The sequence below is a fragment of the Pseudorca crassidens genome, chromosome 15 (genome assembly GCF_039906515.1).
Source record: "Pseudorca crassidens isolate mPseCra1 chromosome 15, mPseCra1.hap1, whole genome shotgun sequence".
Classification (NCBI taxonomy): Eukaryota; Metazoa; Chordata; class Mammalia; order Artiodactyla; family Delphinidae; genus Pseudorca; species Pseudorca crassidens.
In genome coordinates, this window is record NC_090310.1 from 75,544,854 (window position 1) to 75,564,300 (window position 19,447).

At 49.9% G+C, this 19,447-nt stretch overlaps 1 protein-coding gene and 1 long non-coding RNA gene across 7 annotated transcripts in view; one reads left to right on the forward strand and one right to left on the reverse strand.

Annotated features, from left to right (window-relative positions):
* Positions 1-18,225, forward strand: part of EYA2 (EYA transcriptional coactivator and phosphatase 2) — a 287,148-nt gene extending 268,923 nt beyond the window's left edge. For 4 of the 6 annotated variants that reach the window (XM_067708330.1, XM_067708331.1, XM_067708328.1 and 1 more), the window contains exons 11-15: positions 623-681; positions 5,955-6,115; positions 7,270-7,384; positions 8,826-8,947; positions 10,907-12,844. In XM_067708330.1, coding sequence (XP_067564431.1) covers positions 623-681; positions 5,955-6,115; positions 7,270-7,384; positions 8,826-8,947; positions 10,907-11,124 — 675 coding nt within the window. In that variant the 3' untranslated portion in view covers positions 11,125-12,844. Of the gene's footprint in view, positions 1-622; positions 682-5,954; positions 6,116-7,269; positions 7,385-8,825; positions 8,948-10,906; positions 12,845-17,478 lie in introns of those variants that run through there. The other 2 variants (XM_067708333.1, XM_067708332.1) reach the window with 1 other exon arrangement.
* On the reverse strand, positions 6,344-16,789 carry LOC137207944 (uncharacterized). Its single transcript, XR_010935384.1, has 4 exons — positions 16,194-16,789; positions 13,790-14,257; positions 12,624-13,000; positions 6,344-11,093 (listed from the first exon to the last, which is right to left on the reverse strand). It is a non-coding gene; the product is annotated as an uncharacterized lncRNA (long non-coding RNA).
* Positions 18,226-19,447: the final 1,222 nt, after the last annotated feature.

Here is a 19,447-nt window from a genome sequence, read left to right on the forward strand (position 1 = left end):
TTACGGTATTTCTCCAAAGAGAACTGAGAGGTGTATGGGTGGTGGAAAGCAGCATGTTATTGGAGTCCATTGAATGGCGAACCCTTGGAATGGTGCCTGGCAGGTAGTAATGCTTGATGAATGATGGTCCCAGATACAGAGAGGGACTTGGGCAGGGGGTACCTCCTGAAGCTAATGCTTGAAGAATCCAAGGTTCACTAAGGAGATGAAAGCAGAAGAGCATTCCAAGCAGAGGAAACACTTTGAATAGTGAAAGGCTTCCACCGTATGGCCATGGTAACCATAGGTCCTAGTGTACCTGGGGGCAGAGGGAGATAGGTCCTATTTTGTGCCTGTCCTCCTAATGTAACGTTGACAGCAGCCCCCTTTACATTGCAAAATTTTCTGGGTTTGCATGATAAATTATACGGTCACCACCACCCCGTATAGCCAAAGGCAAAAGGATGAGACTTAGCCCAAGGTCACCTGACCTTCAGTGGCAAAGTGTGGACTAGAATTCAGGACTCTGACTCCCAGTTCAGTGCTCCTTCACCCCTCAGCTTATGAAACCAACTCTTAAAGGCTGCATCAGCTTCACCAGTCACATTTCTCCCTTTTTCTCTTCTTGCCAAATTCTCTACAGGACTGTGACCAGATCCACGTGGATGATGTCTCATCCGATGACAATGGGCAAGATTTAAGGTAGGAATTTGGGGGTCAATCAAAAATGCCCCTTCTGATTGGTTATCAAGCTTGCCTTTCACTAGGAAGCAGAGAGGAGGGACGGGCTAGTTATCAGGGCAAGGTGGCCTGCCCTCAGCCCAAGCTGGGACCGGTGTTTCTCTGAACTCCAAAATCACAACCCTGGGCTTCCCTGGTGGCGCAGTGGTTGAGAGTCCGCCTGCCGATGCAGGGGACGCGGGTTCATGCCCCGGTCCGGGGGGATCCCGTGTGCCGCGGAGCGGCTGGGCCCATGAGCCATGGCCGCTGAGCCTGCGCGTCCGGAGCCTGTGCTCCGCGGCGGGAGAGGCCACAACAGTGAGAGGCCCGCGTACCGCAAAAAAAAAAAAAAAAAAAATCACAACCCTGCCCCCCACCCTGCAGCCTGCTCTGCATCGTCCCGAATCCCTGAGGCCGAGCTTCCTGCAGATCCTCTGTGACTCTGCTTATGTTTCTCTCTCTGGGGGTTTTCCCTGCTTTACTAAAGTAATGTATGCACATTGTGAAAAGTACCACACACCACCTCTGATCTCGTCTCCCAGAATCACCACCATGAAGAGTCCGGTAAACCTATTTCCAAGGTTTGACTGCACTCACTAACGTACATACGTTATTTAATGTAAAACTGATAGAGTCGACACTCAAAAAAATATTTCTTGAGTGAGTAAGTGGTATGTCTGATTTCTAGGGGAAAACACTCCTAGGACATGAATTCCAGAAATAAGGTACCCAGCTGCTCAAAGTGAGACAGCTTTCAGAAGAATGTGGCTGGAATGTTCCAAGCCTGCCCATTATAAAAACAGAACCCTAGTTATTAAGCTGTGCTTATCAGAATTATCACTATTCAACGCTTCTAGGCCCATCAAAAATATTATGAGACCAAATAACGTTTTGCCTGTGAGCCATTCATGGTAACTTAATGTTTGCTGCCTAGGTGTGTCTTCCAACTTACTCAAAAAAAAAGAAATCAAAGTTTCTGTTCCTGAGCCCTGCAAGTCTTTTCAAAGCCCAGCACAATTAGAAGTGATAGCTGGGCATCGCCTGCTTCATTTTAATTAGCCATTCAGAAAATCCCTTCTGCAGTCAGGCCTGGCAAAGAGCACGGCTCCACTGCCAGCCAGGACTGCTTAATTTGTGGAGTAAATAAACCCCAGGTCAAGGCTAATTGTGTCCTTGTCATGAAGTCATCCCAGGGAACCACTCTCCCTTTCAAGGCAGTGAGTAACCAGTGTTCTGTTTTTATCGTTTCCCCTGTAGTTGGCTGGCTTGGAATTTAGAGCAGTGGCCCTCTGAACCCTGATTCATGCTGATTGTTTGGTACCTCATTTCAAGAATCCACAATCCAAGGGTGTTTTTTTCCCACTAGAAGCCAAATTCCCCATTTGTTCATTCAAGAAATATCTATTAAGCACCTACTGTGTGCTAGGCAGCAACTATCAAATGCCCCTTGTTTTGTTTTGTTTTGTTTTCAGTTAACAGTAAAAACCAACAGTGGTAACGCCCTTACTTTGCACCATGCCCTGTTCCAGTTGCTCTATGTGACTTAACTCACTGCATCTTCACAGTTACCCTAGGAAATAGTTGCTCTTATCATCATCATTGTTTTACACTTGGGGAATGGGAGGCACAGAGAGGTTCAGTAACCTGCCCAACCTCACACAGCTGGTAAATGGGTGAGGCAGGATTCACGGACACCCTTCCCTGCCCTCCACCTCTTAGCAGAACATCCAGGCATCTCCCCAGGTATCCTGAGTTTACAGAGTCAGTGTTCTTTTTCAAGAATAAATTCTCTAGCCTTTCTGCACTACTCAGGGAGGGGTCCATAAGGCATTGTTCTAGATTCCCATCATTACTTAAAGGGAAATTTCCACAGTGGCCGGAGTCCTTGATGTCCTGCAAATGAAAAAGGAGGATGTCCTCAAATTCTTTGCAGCAGGAACCCAGTTAGGAGGTACCAACCTTGACTTCCAAATGGATCGGTCCATCTGCAGAAGGAAAAGTGACAGCATCTACATCATAAGTCTGAAGAGAACAGGGGAGAAGCTTCTGCCGGCAGCTTGTGCCATGGTTGCCACTGAAAACCCAGTCGATGTCAGTGTCACGTCCTCCAGAAGACTGACCGGCGAGCTGTGCTGAAGTTTGTCGCTGCCGCCGGACCTACTTCTATTTCTGGCTGTTTCACTCTGGAAACTTCACTTACCAGATCCAGGCAGCCTTCCAGGCGCCACGACTTCTGGTGGTTACTGATTCCAGCGCTGACCACCAGCCTCTCCCAGAGGCTCTTGTGTTAACCTGCCTGCCGTTGCTGTGTGTAGCAGATTCTCCTCTGTGCCGTCCCTACAACAACAAGGGAGCTTCCCCAGCGGGTCTGACACGGTGGATGCTGGCCTGGGATGTCCTGCGCAGGAGTGGTACCATCTCCCGTGAGCACCTGGGGAGGTCATGCCTGATCTCTGCTTCCACAGGGATCCAGAAGAGGCTGAAAAGGAAGAGCAGGCCGCTGCTGAAAAGGCTGTAACCCTGGAGCAACGTTGGGGTGAACGGATGCTCCAGCTCCCAAGTTCACTGCCACTCAAGGTCGCAGACCAGTCTGAAGGCTCCCAGATGCCCTCTGTGCCTGCCCGGTGGCTCCCTACTGAAGACTGCGGAGTTCAGGCCACTGGTTGGGGAGGCACAACCACTGAGTGGTCCGAAGCTGTTCTTCCAAAGACTCTTAAACAGAAAATGGAAATGAGGTTGATGGAAAATAAAATGTCTTTAAAAAAGAAAAAGCAGAAGACATTCTCTGGCAAGATGGGAACCTTGACAGTACAGAGGAAGGAGCACGTGTCAATTTAAAGTGTGGCTTCTGGAAATGAGGGGCCGTGATGGGATAAAGTCACATAGCCCCTTTCTCATCAGGATAAGAATGTGCTAGAAAAGTGCCCAGCACAGTGAGTAGTCCTTGCTAAATGGCTCTCTGCCCCTACGATTAGATGTTGTCTGCTCCCTTTTACTAGTTGGGGATATTTTATTCCTCTTCAGCCCGTGGTCACCGCCACCCAAGAGAGGGACTGAGAAGAAAGCAACATGTCTGTATAATAAACCCACTGGCATCTTTCGTGGGAAAGAGGACGTTATCATTGCAAACAAGTTATTAGAACAGTCGTATCTTATTCTCCATGTATCTTTTTAATTTTTTTTTTTAATAACCTTCTCAAGATCTCAGAAGTTATGGTGTCCAGTACCGCGATGTCAAGCTAGTGGTCAAACAAGTTAATTACACACAACCTATATTTTTATTTTATTGTATTTTTTTTTTTTTTTTTTTTGGCCACGCCACGAGGCACGCGGGATCTTAGCTCCCCAACCGGGGATTGAACCCTTGCCCTCGGCAGTGAGAGCGCAGAGTCCTAACCACTGGACCGCCAGGGAAGTCCCCAACTTTTAAACTTGAGTAATTCAGTAAAGAGCAGAGAAGAAACTACGATCATCCCTGTTCCCACCATCTCCAACTCACCACTTTCTGACATTATGAGTTAAGTGCTTCCAATTTTATATACACGCACACTCACACAAATGTCTGTGAAAAATGACCCAGGTGGATGTGTGTGTGTGTTTATGGACATATGGGCAAAAATTTGAAGACATCGAAAGAACTTCTGTCAGCCTGTTGGTATCTCTCTGTGACTGTCTACCCAGCCTGCTCTGGAGGGAATGCCAGAGTCTACGTTTGAGGCCTTTGGGATTAAGTCACCTGGGTCAGTGCTCTCCTGGCCCACCTGCCCCAGTGGAGCCCACGTGGTGAAATCTGCTGTTGAGTTTGAGGCATCACTCAAGGCGCTTCTGTGGATCCTGCAGGGGTTTCGTTGTCACCAGTTCGATATTCAGGCTGTCAGGCTGAGCCCCAGGCACAGAACGGTGCGGGACGGCACATGGGCATCAGGACATCACGTGGCCCACAGGGAGAACGACCCAGCACTTCACACTTTTCAAATTCCCTTTTATCTGCTGCAGCAGTGGCGTTAAACCGGGGATACCTAAGATACAATTTCCTAGTGTTGTTTCATCCCTAGTGCATCACATCTTTTTAAAAAATACGATATCTTTCTCCACCCTTAAACTCATCACAGAAAATCCAGAAACAATAAAATAATGCAAAGAGAAAAAAAAGTCAGCTGAGCCCACCCCCCAAGAGGCTGTGGTATATACCACGCTGACCTGCTCCCCCCAGGCTTTTTCTGTTCGAGGAGACTTTCACTTTTGAAGTTTTTGGTCCACACATCCCTTGTCACGCTCTGGTTTTGCCTTGCAACGGCCTGTGGTTTTGCAAACCTGTACCAAGCTTCCAGTGGAGGGAAAGAAAATGGTGTTCCGTGGAGAGCTAGGGCTTTCGTTCTCGCGCTCTAGCTGCTGTAGGTGGTCAATCGCCCACGCTTTCCCCTTCTGGTTCCCAGCTGCCGCTTCTGTCATTAACCTCACGTGACACTCTGACTCGTCCCCAGACCACGCTTCATGCTGATGGAGGGTTATGTCTGCAAAGCACCAGCAATCTACTCTGCTTAATTTAACAGATAAAAAAATTACCATAGGGAATTTTTTTTTTTTTTTTTTTTTTTTTTTGCTGGCCACGCCCTGCGGCATGCAGGATCTTAGTTCTCGGACCCGGGGATTGAACCCATGCCCGCTGCATTGGGAGCGTAGAGTCTTAACCACTGGACCGCCAGGGAAGTCCCCAACATAGGGAATGTCTGTAGAAAGATACAGAGATGCTCACAGAATAGGAGGAAAAGGTCAGCAGTCAGGGCTTATGGGGCATGTGAAGCAGAGCAGGTTTGGGGATCAGAGTGGCAGAAACTAACTGGCATATTCTTCTGGAACTTTCTCTCAGGATGAACCAAGGCCAACCATTTTTTGGAGTTGCCTTCCAGCTTCAGACTCTGAAGGGGGAGAGAGGGAGGCTTTCCCCAGCTTGGCCACTGCATGCAGGGGACAGAATGGCTGCCCCCCCAAAATATAGATGCTCTTTGATACCAAAAGAAAGGAGAATGGATGCTGACTAGGCAAGAGCAAAGGATGCCACCATTGTTTGGGAAGTTAATAAAAACTATGATCCTGCTTCCCCCAGAACGCACATACCCACGGCACCCTCGAACATTCAGGGACATCGTGGGTGCCCCAAACCCCACCCCGTGGGTCTCCTGGTGAAGAGCTCCCACCTCCCCGACAGTAACACTGTCTCTTCTCCCACGCCCTGCCCTCTCCCGTCTCCCCAGCACCTACAACTTCTCCGCTGATGGCTTCCACAGTTCGGCCCCGGGGGCCAGCTTGTGCCTGGGCTCTGGTGTGCACGGCGGCGTGGACTGGATGAGGAAGCTGGCCTTCCGCTACCGGCGAGTGAAGGAGATGTACAACACCTACAAGAACAACGTCGGCGGTGAGTGGGTCGGGGAGAGGGTCGTCCACAGCGGTCAGAGGGTCTGCCTGTGCTCCGGGCGCAACCCCTGGACCAAGGGAAATTCATCAAGGATGGATGCTGTCACTCGCATCCCACCTGCCCTGTGCCAGGTACTGCTCTGAGAGGCTTGTTATAAGTCCTAGCTCACTCAGCGTCACCCTTGTGACGCCCTCTGGGGCACTAAGATTCCCTTATCCTCACTTTAGGGGGGCGGGGCGGGGCTGGGAAGCTGAGGACGGGATGGGGCATCTTGCCCATGATTACACCCCCCACCCCCGCCGTGGTTCTCCACGTGTGGTCCTTGGACCAGCAGCATCACCTGGGGACTTGCTGGAAATGCAGATTCTCTGGCCCCACCTCAGACCTGTCGCACCTGAAGCTCTGAGGTGGGCCCGGCGCTCTGTGGCTTAACCTGCCCTCCAGGTGATTCTGATGCTCACCGCAATTCGAGGGCCACGGGCTTCAGCCCTCACTACTCACATGAGCATCACCTGGGAGCTTGTTAGAAGTGTAGATGCCCAGGCCCCTCCCCAGGTGACTGAGCCAGACCTGCGTTTTTAACAAGATCCCCAGGCGGTTTGTGGAAACACCGGTTCTCAGACTTGGCTCATATCAGAACCCCTTGAGGAGTTTCCAGTTCCTGGCCTGGCCGCTGCCTGGCATCAGGACCCACAGAGCTCCCTGGTGACTCTACTGTGTAGGCAAGGTGAAAGCCACCAGCTTCAGTGGCAGGAGAGCACTGGCTGCCACACTGAACAGAAGCCTGGAGGGGCTGAAGGCAGGGTTGGCTCGGTAGTGACCAGGCCCGCGGATCGCTGTTTCTGGAATTCTCTAGGCCGCTGGCTCTTAACAGGTGATGCCGCCTCCTCCCCACGCAGGAGGCATCTGGGGATGTTTCTGATTATCACAAGGTCTCTAACCAGCTCCTGGCCAGTCAAGGGAAGAGGTCTGAGTAGGCAGCTACTCGACTCCATTGACTGATCCAATCAATCTCAAAATAAAATTAAGGTCACTGGATTGAAGTTGACCTTGGGTGTCATCTGATCTGAAACCTAGACTCACCTTCCCTAACCCTACTCCCCCCAGCCCTTTGAAATGACAGCAGCGATGATTTTTATTTGCTTTGTCCGTAGGCTTGATAGGAGCTCCCAAAAGAGAGACATGGCTACAGCTCAGAGCCGAGCTGGAAGCTCTGACGGACCTCTGGCTGACCCACTCCCTGAAGGCACTAAACCTCATCAATTCGCGGTAGGTGGGAGCCCCCGTTTTCCTTTGCGCCACTGAACTTTCTCCCATTCAAGGGTGGCAGCCCCTCCATTTCCACACTTGGGAGAACTGGACCCCCAAACTCTCCCCTGCACACCTGCCAGACACTTGATAGAGCTGGGGTGTACAGGCACCATGGACACCTTGTCCCTCAGATGTGCAGGTAGTTGCAGAGACTGATGGGGGCCAGCAGAGTGAAAGACCTTTGTACGGAGGTCTGTTGTCCCAACCGCTCTTGCCCACAACACCCTCCAGCCACAACGTCACCCTGTGAAAACCATTTTATAGGATCACACAGATCATCTGGCGGGCTCTCAGTGAGGTCAGGAGGGCCCGGTCTCATTCTAGACCTCCCACTAAATTGCCTCTTGCTCTTAAATAAGATCACCTGGGCCAGAGAACAAATTACTCCCCTGCAGCATCGGAATTCTTGTGACCCAACAGATGAATGGTCACAAAATGGCAGCTCACGAGCTGAATCCATCCTGCTGATGTGTTTTGTTTGATACACACTTTATCCCAAAGACTGGGAACGTTAATCCATAGCTGCAGGTTTCGAGGATCTTGGAAAACGTCAGAACTGGCACGTGCTCTGCAGTTTACCCCAGTCCTCACCTCTCCCTGTTGTCCTACACTTGTTCCATGTCACTCACGCACATTGCCAATACGTCCCTGCAGCTACTTTAGTGTGTGGCCCTTGCAGTAAATTTTAAAAAATATTTTTGGCTGCGTTGGGTCTTCGTTGCTGTGCACGGGCTTTCTCTAATTGTGGTGAGCGGGGGCTACTCTTTGATGTGGTATCCGGGCTTCTTGTGGTGGCTTCTCGTTGCAGAGCGCAGGCTTCAGTAGTTGTGGCTCACGGGCTCTAGAGTACAGGCTCAGTAGTTGTGGTGCATGGGCTTAGTTGCTCCGTGGCATGTGGGATCCTCCTGGACCAGGGCTCGAACCCATGGCCCCTGCATTGGCAGGCAGATTCTTAACCACTGAGCCATCAGGGAAGCCCAACATTTTTTTTTTAAGTTTTTATTGAATTTGTTACAATATTGCTTCTGTTTTACTTTTTTTTGGTTTTTCGGCCACGAGGCATGTGGGGTCTTACCTCCCTGACCAGGGATCGATCCCACACCCCCTGCACTGGAAGGCGAAGTCTTAACCACTGGACCTCCAGGGAAGTCCCTAACATTTGCTTTTTAAATAGGAAAACTATTACACTTGTGTTAGATTTCAATGTGTCAGGCAGCTTCAGGCTTAAAAGAGAGGAATAGCTGGAGGATCCTTGGGCTCTAGCCTCACCTGAAGACGACTTAGCCAGAGCCTCCAAACCCCACCAGAATTCCCACCGACTCCAGGCTCAGCTGCGGGGGTAGGAGGCCTGGCCTTGTGGTACCTTGGAGTTCTGACTCACCATCTCCTTTGCCCTCAGGCCCAATTGTGTCAACGTGCTGGTCACCACCACTCAACTAATTCCTGCCCTGGCCAAAGTCCTGCTGTATGGCCTGGGCTCCGTGTTTCCTATCGAGAACATCTACAGTGCAACCAAGACAGGTAGGGGAGCCCAGACCTCAGACGGGTACGGGGAGGGAGGGTAAGGTCAGCTTTGCCTGCCAGGTTTGGAAAGTTTAAGGAAAACGACACTAGGGAAGTTAAAGAGCTTGTCCATGGGCATGGACAAATCTCCCCCCAAACAACCCTCATAGACCCAAAGAAAACAAGAATGCCCATTTCTCTGCTTCTAGAGAAACTGGTTAGGATTGCAGTTTTCCAAAGTGTGTGTATTAGTTAGGACAGCTGCAGAGCTGCTGCAGCACATACACCCCCACATACAAGGGCTTAATTACATCAGGGCCAAAGCTTATTTCTCCCTCAGATGTCACGAGACCAGAGGTGAGTGATCCAGGCTGATGGGGTGACTCTGTCCTCATACTCACCCAGGAAGCCATGTTCTTCCCGTTTTAGTTTTCCACCATCCCCTGTAATTTTATCCTCATGTACATGGTCAAATCAGATTCTGCCATATTGTCATTCCAGCTTATGAGAAGAGGGAAAACAGGAAGGAGTAATGGGCGTCCATTATTGTAAAGCCAAGACTCAGAGGTGCATGTTACTTCTACTCACTTCCTATTAACCCAGCTTAGTCACATGGCCACAACTAATTTGCAAGGGAAGCTGGGAAATGTAGTCCATAGCTAAGTGACTGTGAGCCCAGGTAAAACTCATGAAAGTCCATTACTAAGGAAGCAGAGGAAGACAGTTCCCCCTGCCCCAGGATGGTACACAAGGTGGTTTTAATTTAACTAATTTTAATTAGTTAATTATGGCCATTAACTAACCTAACCTTGAACCACAGAGAAAACTATTGTTTTTTTAATGCTCTTTCAAAGATATGGTCTCAATTTAGTGTTATCTTGCTTTAACACCTCTTGAATACTTGCTAATCTCCTTTCTTAACAAAGAAAACAAGCCTTAGGCTTAGAACTTTCATCAGATAAGAGAATTCAAAATAACTACAAATTAACAGCATCGTTTGTCATCAGGACAAGTAATACTGATTTTTCTTGTGGGGGAGGAGGCTAATTTTTTTTTTCCTGTATCACCTAAACATGTATAATAATACAAAGCCTAGTTGTTTTTAATTAGAAATGTTTACCTGTTTTTTTTTCTGGAGCAAGAACAAATGTATGTACTTTGGAAGCATTTTCTTAGAGCAGTTTTTGCCTTTACTGAAGTTCTAGACCAGAGATACTGCTCAGCAAACATCCTTCAGTGCTCAGGGCAGCAAAGAATTTAGCCAGCCCAGAATGTCCGTAACACCGAGGCCAAGAAATCCTGCTGGGGCGGTGACACCGAGCCTGCTCCGTGCCGGCATCTGCTGAGTGACAGCTGTTCTGTTTAGGGCTCTCCTCATTATCATGATGGTCACTAAACTTGCTGAAACAGGATGAGCTAAGACCTGAATTTAGTGTTCCTGGATTGATGCTGCTGCCCAGCCATTGGGAAGAAGGAAAATACAAAAGGTGGTCGTCTACGGGGAGCAAGAAAACAACGAACAGCCGAGTCGCACGAGGGCCACTCTGTCGCCAGGCTGCCCACCCTCAGACACGTGAATCCTGGCACCTCTGCTTCCTACACTAACTCTGGGGGTCCTGGGCCGATCATGTCCAGGGCACCTCTCAGAGCCTCGTGTCCTTATCTGTATAATGGGCCCATCACTCCTACACCGGACAGCCGCATAGACGCCAGGGCTTGTTTCAGACCCCTGCCCTGCCCCTCCTGCTGTGTCACCGTGGGCAAGCCACTTAACCTCTCTGTGCCTCTGCACTGTCGTCCATCACATGGGGATGGGGACAGTGACGCCTCGAAGTTTGCTTGAGGATGAAATGATTAATACCTGGTCCTTAAGGAGACCTTTGTAAGAAGGCTGTACAAAGTGAACTCTTGATGAGCGGTTATTAGTCACCTCAGTCCTGGGTCCTCACCGAGTCTTTCCTTCGTCCGTGTGTGCAGGGAAGGAGAGCTGCTTTGAGAGGATAATGCAGAGATTCGGCAGAAAAGCCGTCTACATCGTGATTGGCGATGGCGTGGAAGAGGAGCAGGGGGCGAAAAAGGTATATTCTCTCCGTCCGTCTCTCCGGCTGCTCTTTCCTCCTCTCTTGAGCCTGTCTCCTTCCCAGGCTCTTTGCTCGCCCGTCCCCTGCCATTTGGAAATCGCAGAAGCATCCTGAGTAATTTCCTGCAAATCCCCCTCTGGGCCTTTGGCTGCCACCCCGGTAGCCCTGCATTGTTTCTGGGACAACTGCTCGGGAGCCCAGAGACCCTCTGTCAGGGCAGGCTGGCCGGGGGGCTGGTGCCTGTTTTATTTAATGCTTACTGATTATATGTTCCAGGAACCCTTCCCAGTTAATAAAGACAGCATTAAGCTAATGAAAAAGAAAATCCTGCATTTGTGATCTCAGGCCCATGAGGAGAGGGGCAGGGGGCTTCTGGTGGCCACAGCTCTGTTCCAAAACCCTGGATCTGGACCTGTCAACAGCATCCCAGAGAGCCTGCCACTCCCCACCCGGAGAGGCCTGGGAAGCAGATGGTTAATGTCACAGAGCGTAATTTGGTTTCCCCCTTCCCGCCCCAGAAACAGATTCAAAAGAAATGCAAAAACGTTTAGGGGTCTCAGCGGATGGAACTCATGAGAAGACAGAGGGCCCCGAGAGAGGGGTGCTTAGAAGGCTTTGCATCTACTGTTCCATCCACCTGGAAGGCTCCTCTGCTTTCCCAGCTCTCCCGGGCTCATCCTTTCCGCCTCAGCAACACTTGCACCAGCTCCCACTCCAGCTCAGTCAGGCCTGCCTGCGACTCCCTCCCCCCGCTGTCCCTAGTCCTTCTCCAGGGCCTTATCCCCTCCTGTCATGAGAGAATTACCTGTGTGCCTGGTGGCTTAGTCACCGACTCTCCAGCTGGTGTGTAAGCTCCATTAGCTGAGCACCTACTGTGTGCCAGCTACTGTTGCAGGCGCTGGGCGTCCTGCAGTGAGCAGAACACACAGGGCTCTCATCCCTCCCTCAGCTCACAGCCTGGGGACGAGCAATCGACCCCTAAGTGTAACATGCGTGTCAGATGATGACCAGAGCTTTGGCGAAAATGGGAGGGGGAGAGCGAGTGAGCCAAGTGAGTATCAGAGGGAGGGAGTTCGCGGAGAGGAGCCAAGAAGCTGAGAGGTCGGAAGGCTGGAGCGTCCTGCAGGGAGCTGGCATGGCTGCCGGCTGCGCAATGCACCAGGCGAGTGGGGAGGGGCAGGAGGTGCAGTCAGGGAGGTGCCTGGGGCCTTCGCAGGGACTTCAGCCTTTACCCTGAGCACTTCTTCTTAAAGCACATTTCTTAAACTTTAAAAATGAACTGATTGATTCAGAGGAAAAAATATTAAGTAAATAATAGGGGTGATACACCAGGATAGGGGTGATACACCAGGATATGACCAAAACAGTAGCGCGAATCATCACATGAATCCAGGACCAATGTGCCAGGTCAAGAGCGTGGTCTCTGGTGAGACTACTTGAAGCCCACTGCCGGGATGGAGCCCCTCTTCCAAGTTCAGATCTAATAGAAAAAACCCTCTGCCCTAAGCATGTGACAGCGATCAAAATAAACTTTGCTTCTATCAAAGTTGGGTTGAGAACCCACTTAGGCCCATGGCCGCGGGCACCCCCCCCACATGCCCTCTGGTTCTCACCTGGAGAATGACAGGGACATCCGGAGCAGCGGCTGCCGTTCACCCACCTTCTCACCAAAGGACGTTTCTTAGGGCGGCGTAGCAGATGTTTTGAAATGACCGTTTACTCTCCTGAAATGAAATACTAATGGATAATAAAACCTCCTTATAACCGTAATGTCCAGGAGATCAACATCTGATGATACATCAAAGAGAAATAAGGGAAAGTCATTTATACTCACAGTAACGTGTGCTTCAGTATGTGAACATCTGAGCACAAGATCTCACACCCAAACGTACCATCACTGAGGATGTGAGCCGACACACACAGGGGGACACAGGTGTGCAGTCTTGGCCATTCACAAAGCCAGCGAGGTGCCGCGGCTGTCTGCTCCAGACTGCGAAGCAACCCACGGAAAGGTTCTGAATAAAACAGACTTCCCCAGTTGACACGGTAATTGCAGCCCTGGGGAAGTCGGGTTTTATTAAAAGCATGAGAAAAATGCTCTATTTATATGTGACAAGTAAAGTGGAGTTAAGGGCCTACACTCAGGTTATTAAGAACGGCTTTGTGCTTAAATATCTGGCAGGACCTCTGAAAGTCATTCAGGTGGAAGGTGTGTGGGATGAGGCAGGAGACCTGCCCCCACCTGCAGTGCCCCCAAATCAGGACGACAGTCAAAAATCACACCCCTAGAAATTGCCAAGTCACCCCCTAACGGGCAGGCTTCTCCTTTGAGACCTGCTGGTCTGGGGTCGTCCTCGCCTAGGGGGCCAGGAGGAGGGGGCGCCGACGGAGATGCCTCCTTAAGTTCCGTGTCCCGGGCGCCTCCCTCACCTCACCCTACAGCCACCCCGCTTTCACAGAAACAGGTGACCAGGGGAGCGCATTTTGCTCTAAATCCTAGTTCTGCCATTGTTGGCTGTGTGGCCTTCAGCAGATGGCAGCGCTCTCTGAGCTGCCTTTTTAATCCGTCACACTTGCCGAGAACAGGCGCACGGGGCCCAGCAGAGAAACCATGCATAGTTAGCCCTCAATAGCCTGAAGCTGTGTGATTACTACTCCCCAGGGCCAGGGGAGGGGACAAAGCTAAATCCACCTTCAGAAATTCAGGGGTTCTCTCTCCTGGGGAGCCAGCAGAAAAAGAAAACAAGAATGCCAGTTTTCACATAACATGAAAACTCACCGAAATCTCGTTTGCTCAAAGTCCACAGGAGAAGCACGCTGCTAAGACCCGCTGAGGATGTGGATGGGGTGGGCTCCAGCGGGGCCAGGGCTGCCCAGGTTCTGTGGAGTTCGCATTGCCAGAGATGCCAGACAGCAGCTTAAACAGGGGAGAGCTTTCTTCGTCTCTCATTAGCTGCCCAGACAGCTGGGACAGCACCAGGGACCCGGGCCCCTTCTGTCTTGTTGCTCTGCCAGTCCCAGTACTGCTCTTTCCACAAAGTCCAAGACGGCTCCTCACCACACCCACGTCTGCACTCCAGCCACCAGGAAGAAAAAGGGGAAGGACTCCTCTTCCCTTTAAGAGCACAGCTGATATAGGTCAACATCACTGCTTCTCAGACCCCGTTGGCCAGATTTGAGTCACATGATCTCACCTTGCCACAAAGGTAGCTGGGAGATGTACCCCTTATTCTCAGCCACCAAGTTCCTAGCAAAAGAAAAAAAAAAAGCGTTTTCTGAGAGAAAGGGAAGAAAGGATGTTGGGAGCCACCTGGCAGCCTCCATCCCAGCTGGCATGTGGCAGGGCGGTAACTGGCACCCTACTTAACCCCGGGCCTTAATCACTACTCTTTATTACCGACATCATCATTTTATTTAATCCTCCAACCCCCTCCCCCTGCGAAGTGGGTACCATCCCACTTCATTTTATACGGAACATGTTTGAGACTCAGGTTAATTAATTTACCTAAGGTCACACAGCTGGTACATGAAAACTGCTGTGTGTTTTGCTCCAAACGCCTGGCAGGAAGGAGGTGGACTCAGGAGTTTCAAACACTGTCAGTCTGCACCCCTGACCCGGTCAGAAGAGAGTGGAGTCCAGCAAAGAAGACTGGGACACACGCCCCGTGCACCAAGCTCCCCTAAAAACCCCCGCAGTGTCTGAAGCAGCAGCCCCAGCCCATCAGCGAGAAACCCTGTGCACCAGCAGCTCTCCCGGCCTGAGGGATGGCACTCATTAGCCCAGGCCACTGGCCACCTGAGCAGCATGAAATACGGCGACAGGACGAGGGGCTTCAGCTGCTTAAGCTGACGGTGTTGTTGCATATCTCCATGTTAGTGGGTCATTTGTCTCCCCCTCTCCAGAAGTGATAAATCTACCCATGCTCTGGAGCCACCAGGCCTCGGAGGGAGATGGCTGAGATAGTCTCTTCCCCTTTGCTCATTTCCTCCCAGAGAAAATGAATTACACTCTTTAAAGAGGGACTGGATTGGCCAGGTGGCAGCCAGCATCCATCTCTGCAGAGAATGAAAGGCTTGGCCGGGGTGAGGGGAGGGTGGGGAAGCTGAAAGGCATTAAAGAGATGGCGTCTGTTGCCCATGATGGATAGTCTTCTGCTTCCTCTGGGCAAAAGAGAAAAAGGTATGTCCATGGAGGGCTTTGCTTGAGAAACTCACCTTCCCGCCTTTCCTCCCTCCCTTCCTCTTTTCATTCCTTCCACGAATATTTATTAAGCGCCCACTGTGTGCCAGGAGCCAGCAAGGCAGCAGTGGCTATGACATTCCAAGCTCAAACCCTCCTCAAGGCCTTTGCACTTGCTGTCCTCTACCTCAACTACCTCCCCACACGTTTGCATGGCTCCCTCCTTCGTGTTCTCTGGGTCCTGCTTAAATGTTACCCCCCTAGAGAGGCCTTCCCTGACCCAACTATCAAAAGTGCAGAGCCCCCAGAGGCAGGAAAGGGTCGTTGTGCTCCTGGAACCAAAAGGACACCTGTATAGTTTCTACCCTGTGGGCACTGAACCTCAAGGGGCAGCAGAACGACCACAAGAACTTGGGGCAGCCATATGTTCCTCAAGCACCCTCTGTTCACTCAGTAAATAATTGAAGGTCAGTGGCTGTCAAGGAGGCTCAGTATCTTATAGCTGCAGGTAGCAGAGAATCTATGTAATGAAAACTTAAACACTTGCTCACCTAACAAGATTAGAAGTAGGAACTAACACAATATTGTAAAACAACTATACTCCAATTTAAAAACAAAAGATTACAAGTAGGCGTATCCTAGGTTGTTTCCGTGGGTCTGAAAATTCACCAAGCATCCCTTCCATCATTTTGCTCTAAGTTTCTAACCATCTTTGGCATTTTCTTTTCTGATATTTTGCCTCATGATCCCAAAACAGCTGCCACAGCCCCAGACATCACATACTTATATGTCAGCATCCAAATAAAAAGGGCAAGTAAGGAGGAAGGAGTTCTCCTCAGGTGCCTCTCTCTCTAATCATGGAGGAAAACCTTTCCCAGAAGCCCCCAGCCAACTTCCTCATTGGCTTCAGCGAGTCACAAGTCAGAAGGATACAGGACAAACCCCTGGTAAACAAGGCTAGGGTTGTCATCGCTTGCTTAGACAATCATAACTTATCCCCTACCTCTTGGGCACGGCGCTGCCAAATTCAGGGTTCTGGAAGTAGGAAGAAGGGAGGATGGCTGTTGGACAGGCAACAACTTTAGTCGACGGTCACATTTTCCTGTGATAAACAGGCAGTCAAGTTTTCTCTCTGGAGTCAGACAGACCTCTCTGTGCCTCAGTCTCCTCATCTGTAATATAAGATACACACAGTATACAGAAGTATTATCCCCATTTTACAGACAAGCACCAAAGTAAATTATTTAAGATCACCCAGCTAATGGTGGCAGAACAGAGCTTTGCAAAGGGCACTGAAACATTTAACCCTCACGCTATGGAAGTATCAATATTTTGCAAATTTTGTCTCCACATGAGTGATTTCTTTCCATAATCAGCATAACAGTTCTTTTACACCAATTACAACTTTTGCTGTATCTGCATGCTGCCTGCATGGTTACCTACTTAATGTTTCCCTTTCAATGGATGCACTTATGTTTAAAATTGAAAACTTGATAGCATGACAATAACAGAGCAAGCATCACCTGCTGTAAAGAAAAGGAAAAGATAAAAACGACTCTCTGGGACCAGCCCTATCTGTTCAAATGGAGATTAGTGAGAGTTAGGGAGGGGTTGAAGACACAGTAGCATCTAGTCGAGATTTTCTATCTTTAGTAGCAGGATTGAGAGCACATTTTTAAAACGGAATAGCTTTCTCGCTGTGTGATTTAATTCCATGTCAGCATGCCGCCTAAGACCAGGCTGGTCCCAACAGAGGAGGGAGGGTCAAACAGTCCACATGGCGGATAAGTGCAGGATAAGCCAATCAGGATTGGCTCAGGCGGGGTGGGGGAATTGGGAGATTGGGATTGCCATATATACACTACTATGTATAAAATATCAATAGATAACTAATGAGAACCTACTGTACAGCACAGGGAACTCTACTCAGTGCTCTGTGGTGACCTAAATGGGAAGGAAGAAGGGGGTTATACGTATACGTATAGCTGATTCACTTTGCTGTACAGCAGAAACTAACACATTGTAAAGCAACTATACCTCAATCAAAATTAATTTAAAATAAGTAAATAATTTAAAAAAAAAAAAGACTCAGAAGGAATAGAAAGCATGCCTGACCACGCAGGGGTCCACCAACGATGTTCTGTGCTCCCGGTTTGGAAAATGCCCACATGCTACAGTGACTCAATGTGATTTCTCCTAAGGTTCTAACCATGAGCGTGGGATCCAGGGGGGGCTGTGGGAAGCACCGCGCAGAGCCGTAACCGTGTGGCTGGTGTTCTGTGTTCCAGCACAACATGCCTTTCTGGCGGATATCCTGCCACGCGGACTTGGAGGCGCTGAGGCACGCCCTGGAGCTGGAGTATTTATAGCAGAACCCGCAGCCTCGCCACCTGCCATCAGAGAGGCAGCCCACCCGCCCAGGCCCTCGGTTTTCCCCACCTCCCCTGCCAGATGCAGGGTCCCTCCCGCCAAGAGGACGTGTCCGGTGACCATCTCAGAAGCTGTCCTTTCAGTCCCAACGCGGGTCCAGAGAAACAAAGTACCCAGCAGTGGCTTTGGAATATTTAACTTTGGGGAAAAGGGCTGGCTCGGAGTCCAGGCTTTTCTGCAAGACTCACAAGCAAGGAATTCCTGATTTGGGGGAGGGCTGGCGATGAGGAGGGGACAGGCTCTTTTTTTTTCTCCACTTTAATTTATGGACTAATCTCATTACTCTGGTATTACGCTCTTGTACCTGTGTTGTTGGTTTTTGTTTTCTCAGCTGGCATGTGGGGCAGTGCACAGCTCTAATTTAAGCCTCTCTGCTCTGAGTTGTGCTTTGAGGGGACAATCATTCTTTGAACAGAGGGAGGCGATTTGGGGCTGTGGGGAAGACTATTGCTTATTTTTGTTTTTAAGGACGTAACCTGATGTCGTGTGGACAGTGCACGTGCCTTATGCTGCCATCTTGTTTTCTAGGAAGAGGGGACCCTGGGGAGGAGGCAGTACTTTGTGACGGAAAAAGGCATTAAATAAAACCACGTTTACATTTTGAAGTGGGGTAGAGTGTCACTACTTTATTACTGCTTTGGAGGCTTCTGAATTTGTTGGTGTTTTCCAGAACCTTTTCAGTTACGGAAGTATAAAATCCGACTCACACTGCCTTAAGCCAAAGAAAAAAGAAAATCGTCTCCAGGAACTTTGGGTAATAACTGTCTTCAGCCATAGCTGGGTCCAGGTGATCGAGTGACTTTCTCCTGTGTGGATTTACTTCTCGGGCAGGCTCTTCCCTGTGTGGCAAAGACAGCTCCAAGAATCCTTCGGCAAAACCATACCAGCAGAAAGAGAGCACTTTCTGCACAGGGGCTCTAGCGAAAGCCCCAAGGTTGTGTCAAACCTGAGTCGTGAGCTGCCCATGGAGCTGGATAGGGTTCAATCTCTCATGAGCAGAAAGCTGGGGAGAGCTTGTCTCCCAAAGGAGGAATCAGCGAGCTACTTCTAAAAGAACTGGGGAAAATGGGGGTTGGGATGGAAACTAGAACTGACTTCCATGCCATGGGTAGGACTTTATTTTCCAGCGGATGAGCCCAGGATCCGGTGTAGGGAACAGGGAGGGACATCTGGAGAAGTCCCAAGGACATCTTCAGCTCTGTTGCTGCCCACAGAGTTCCAAGCAGGGCCTCGATCCATTTGATTGGATGCTAAGCCTAACTATAGGCTTCTCCCTCTATTCATGCTGGTGAAATCCAGGGTCACCAGCTGGCTGGCATCCATGTCAGCGGATGACTGGAGTCTCAGAGCTAGAATCTGATAGATGGAAAGTCATCACCAAGGGTGAGACAGACTCCCTGGCGAGGCTCTGAGCTCCCTGGGGGCAGGCGCTGTTGGTTTCATCTCTGTATTTCCCCAAACCAAGCACGAGTGTCATCCTTGGAATCAGTCTACAGAGTGGATACTGACATAAATTGGAATCCCATTACAGATGACGTGGAAGGAAGGATGAAAGTATAATTGGAATCATAGTTAGGTAACTGGGTGAATGGATACTTGTAAAAATGGCTGAATAGATGTCTAAACGGGTGGGTGGATGGATGGCTGGTTAGATGACTGGGTGCTTGAGTGATCTGAAGGTGGATGTTTAGCAAGGTGACTGGAGAACGGATGGATAAATGGATGGATAATTGTGGGGATGACTAGACGGATAGCTATATAGATTATGAGTGGACGGATGACTGAATGGTCATATGGTGAGATGAATGGATAGATAGTTGATGGATG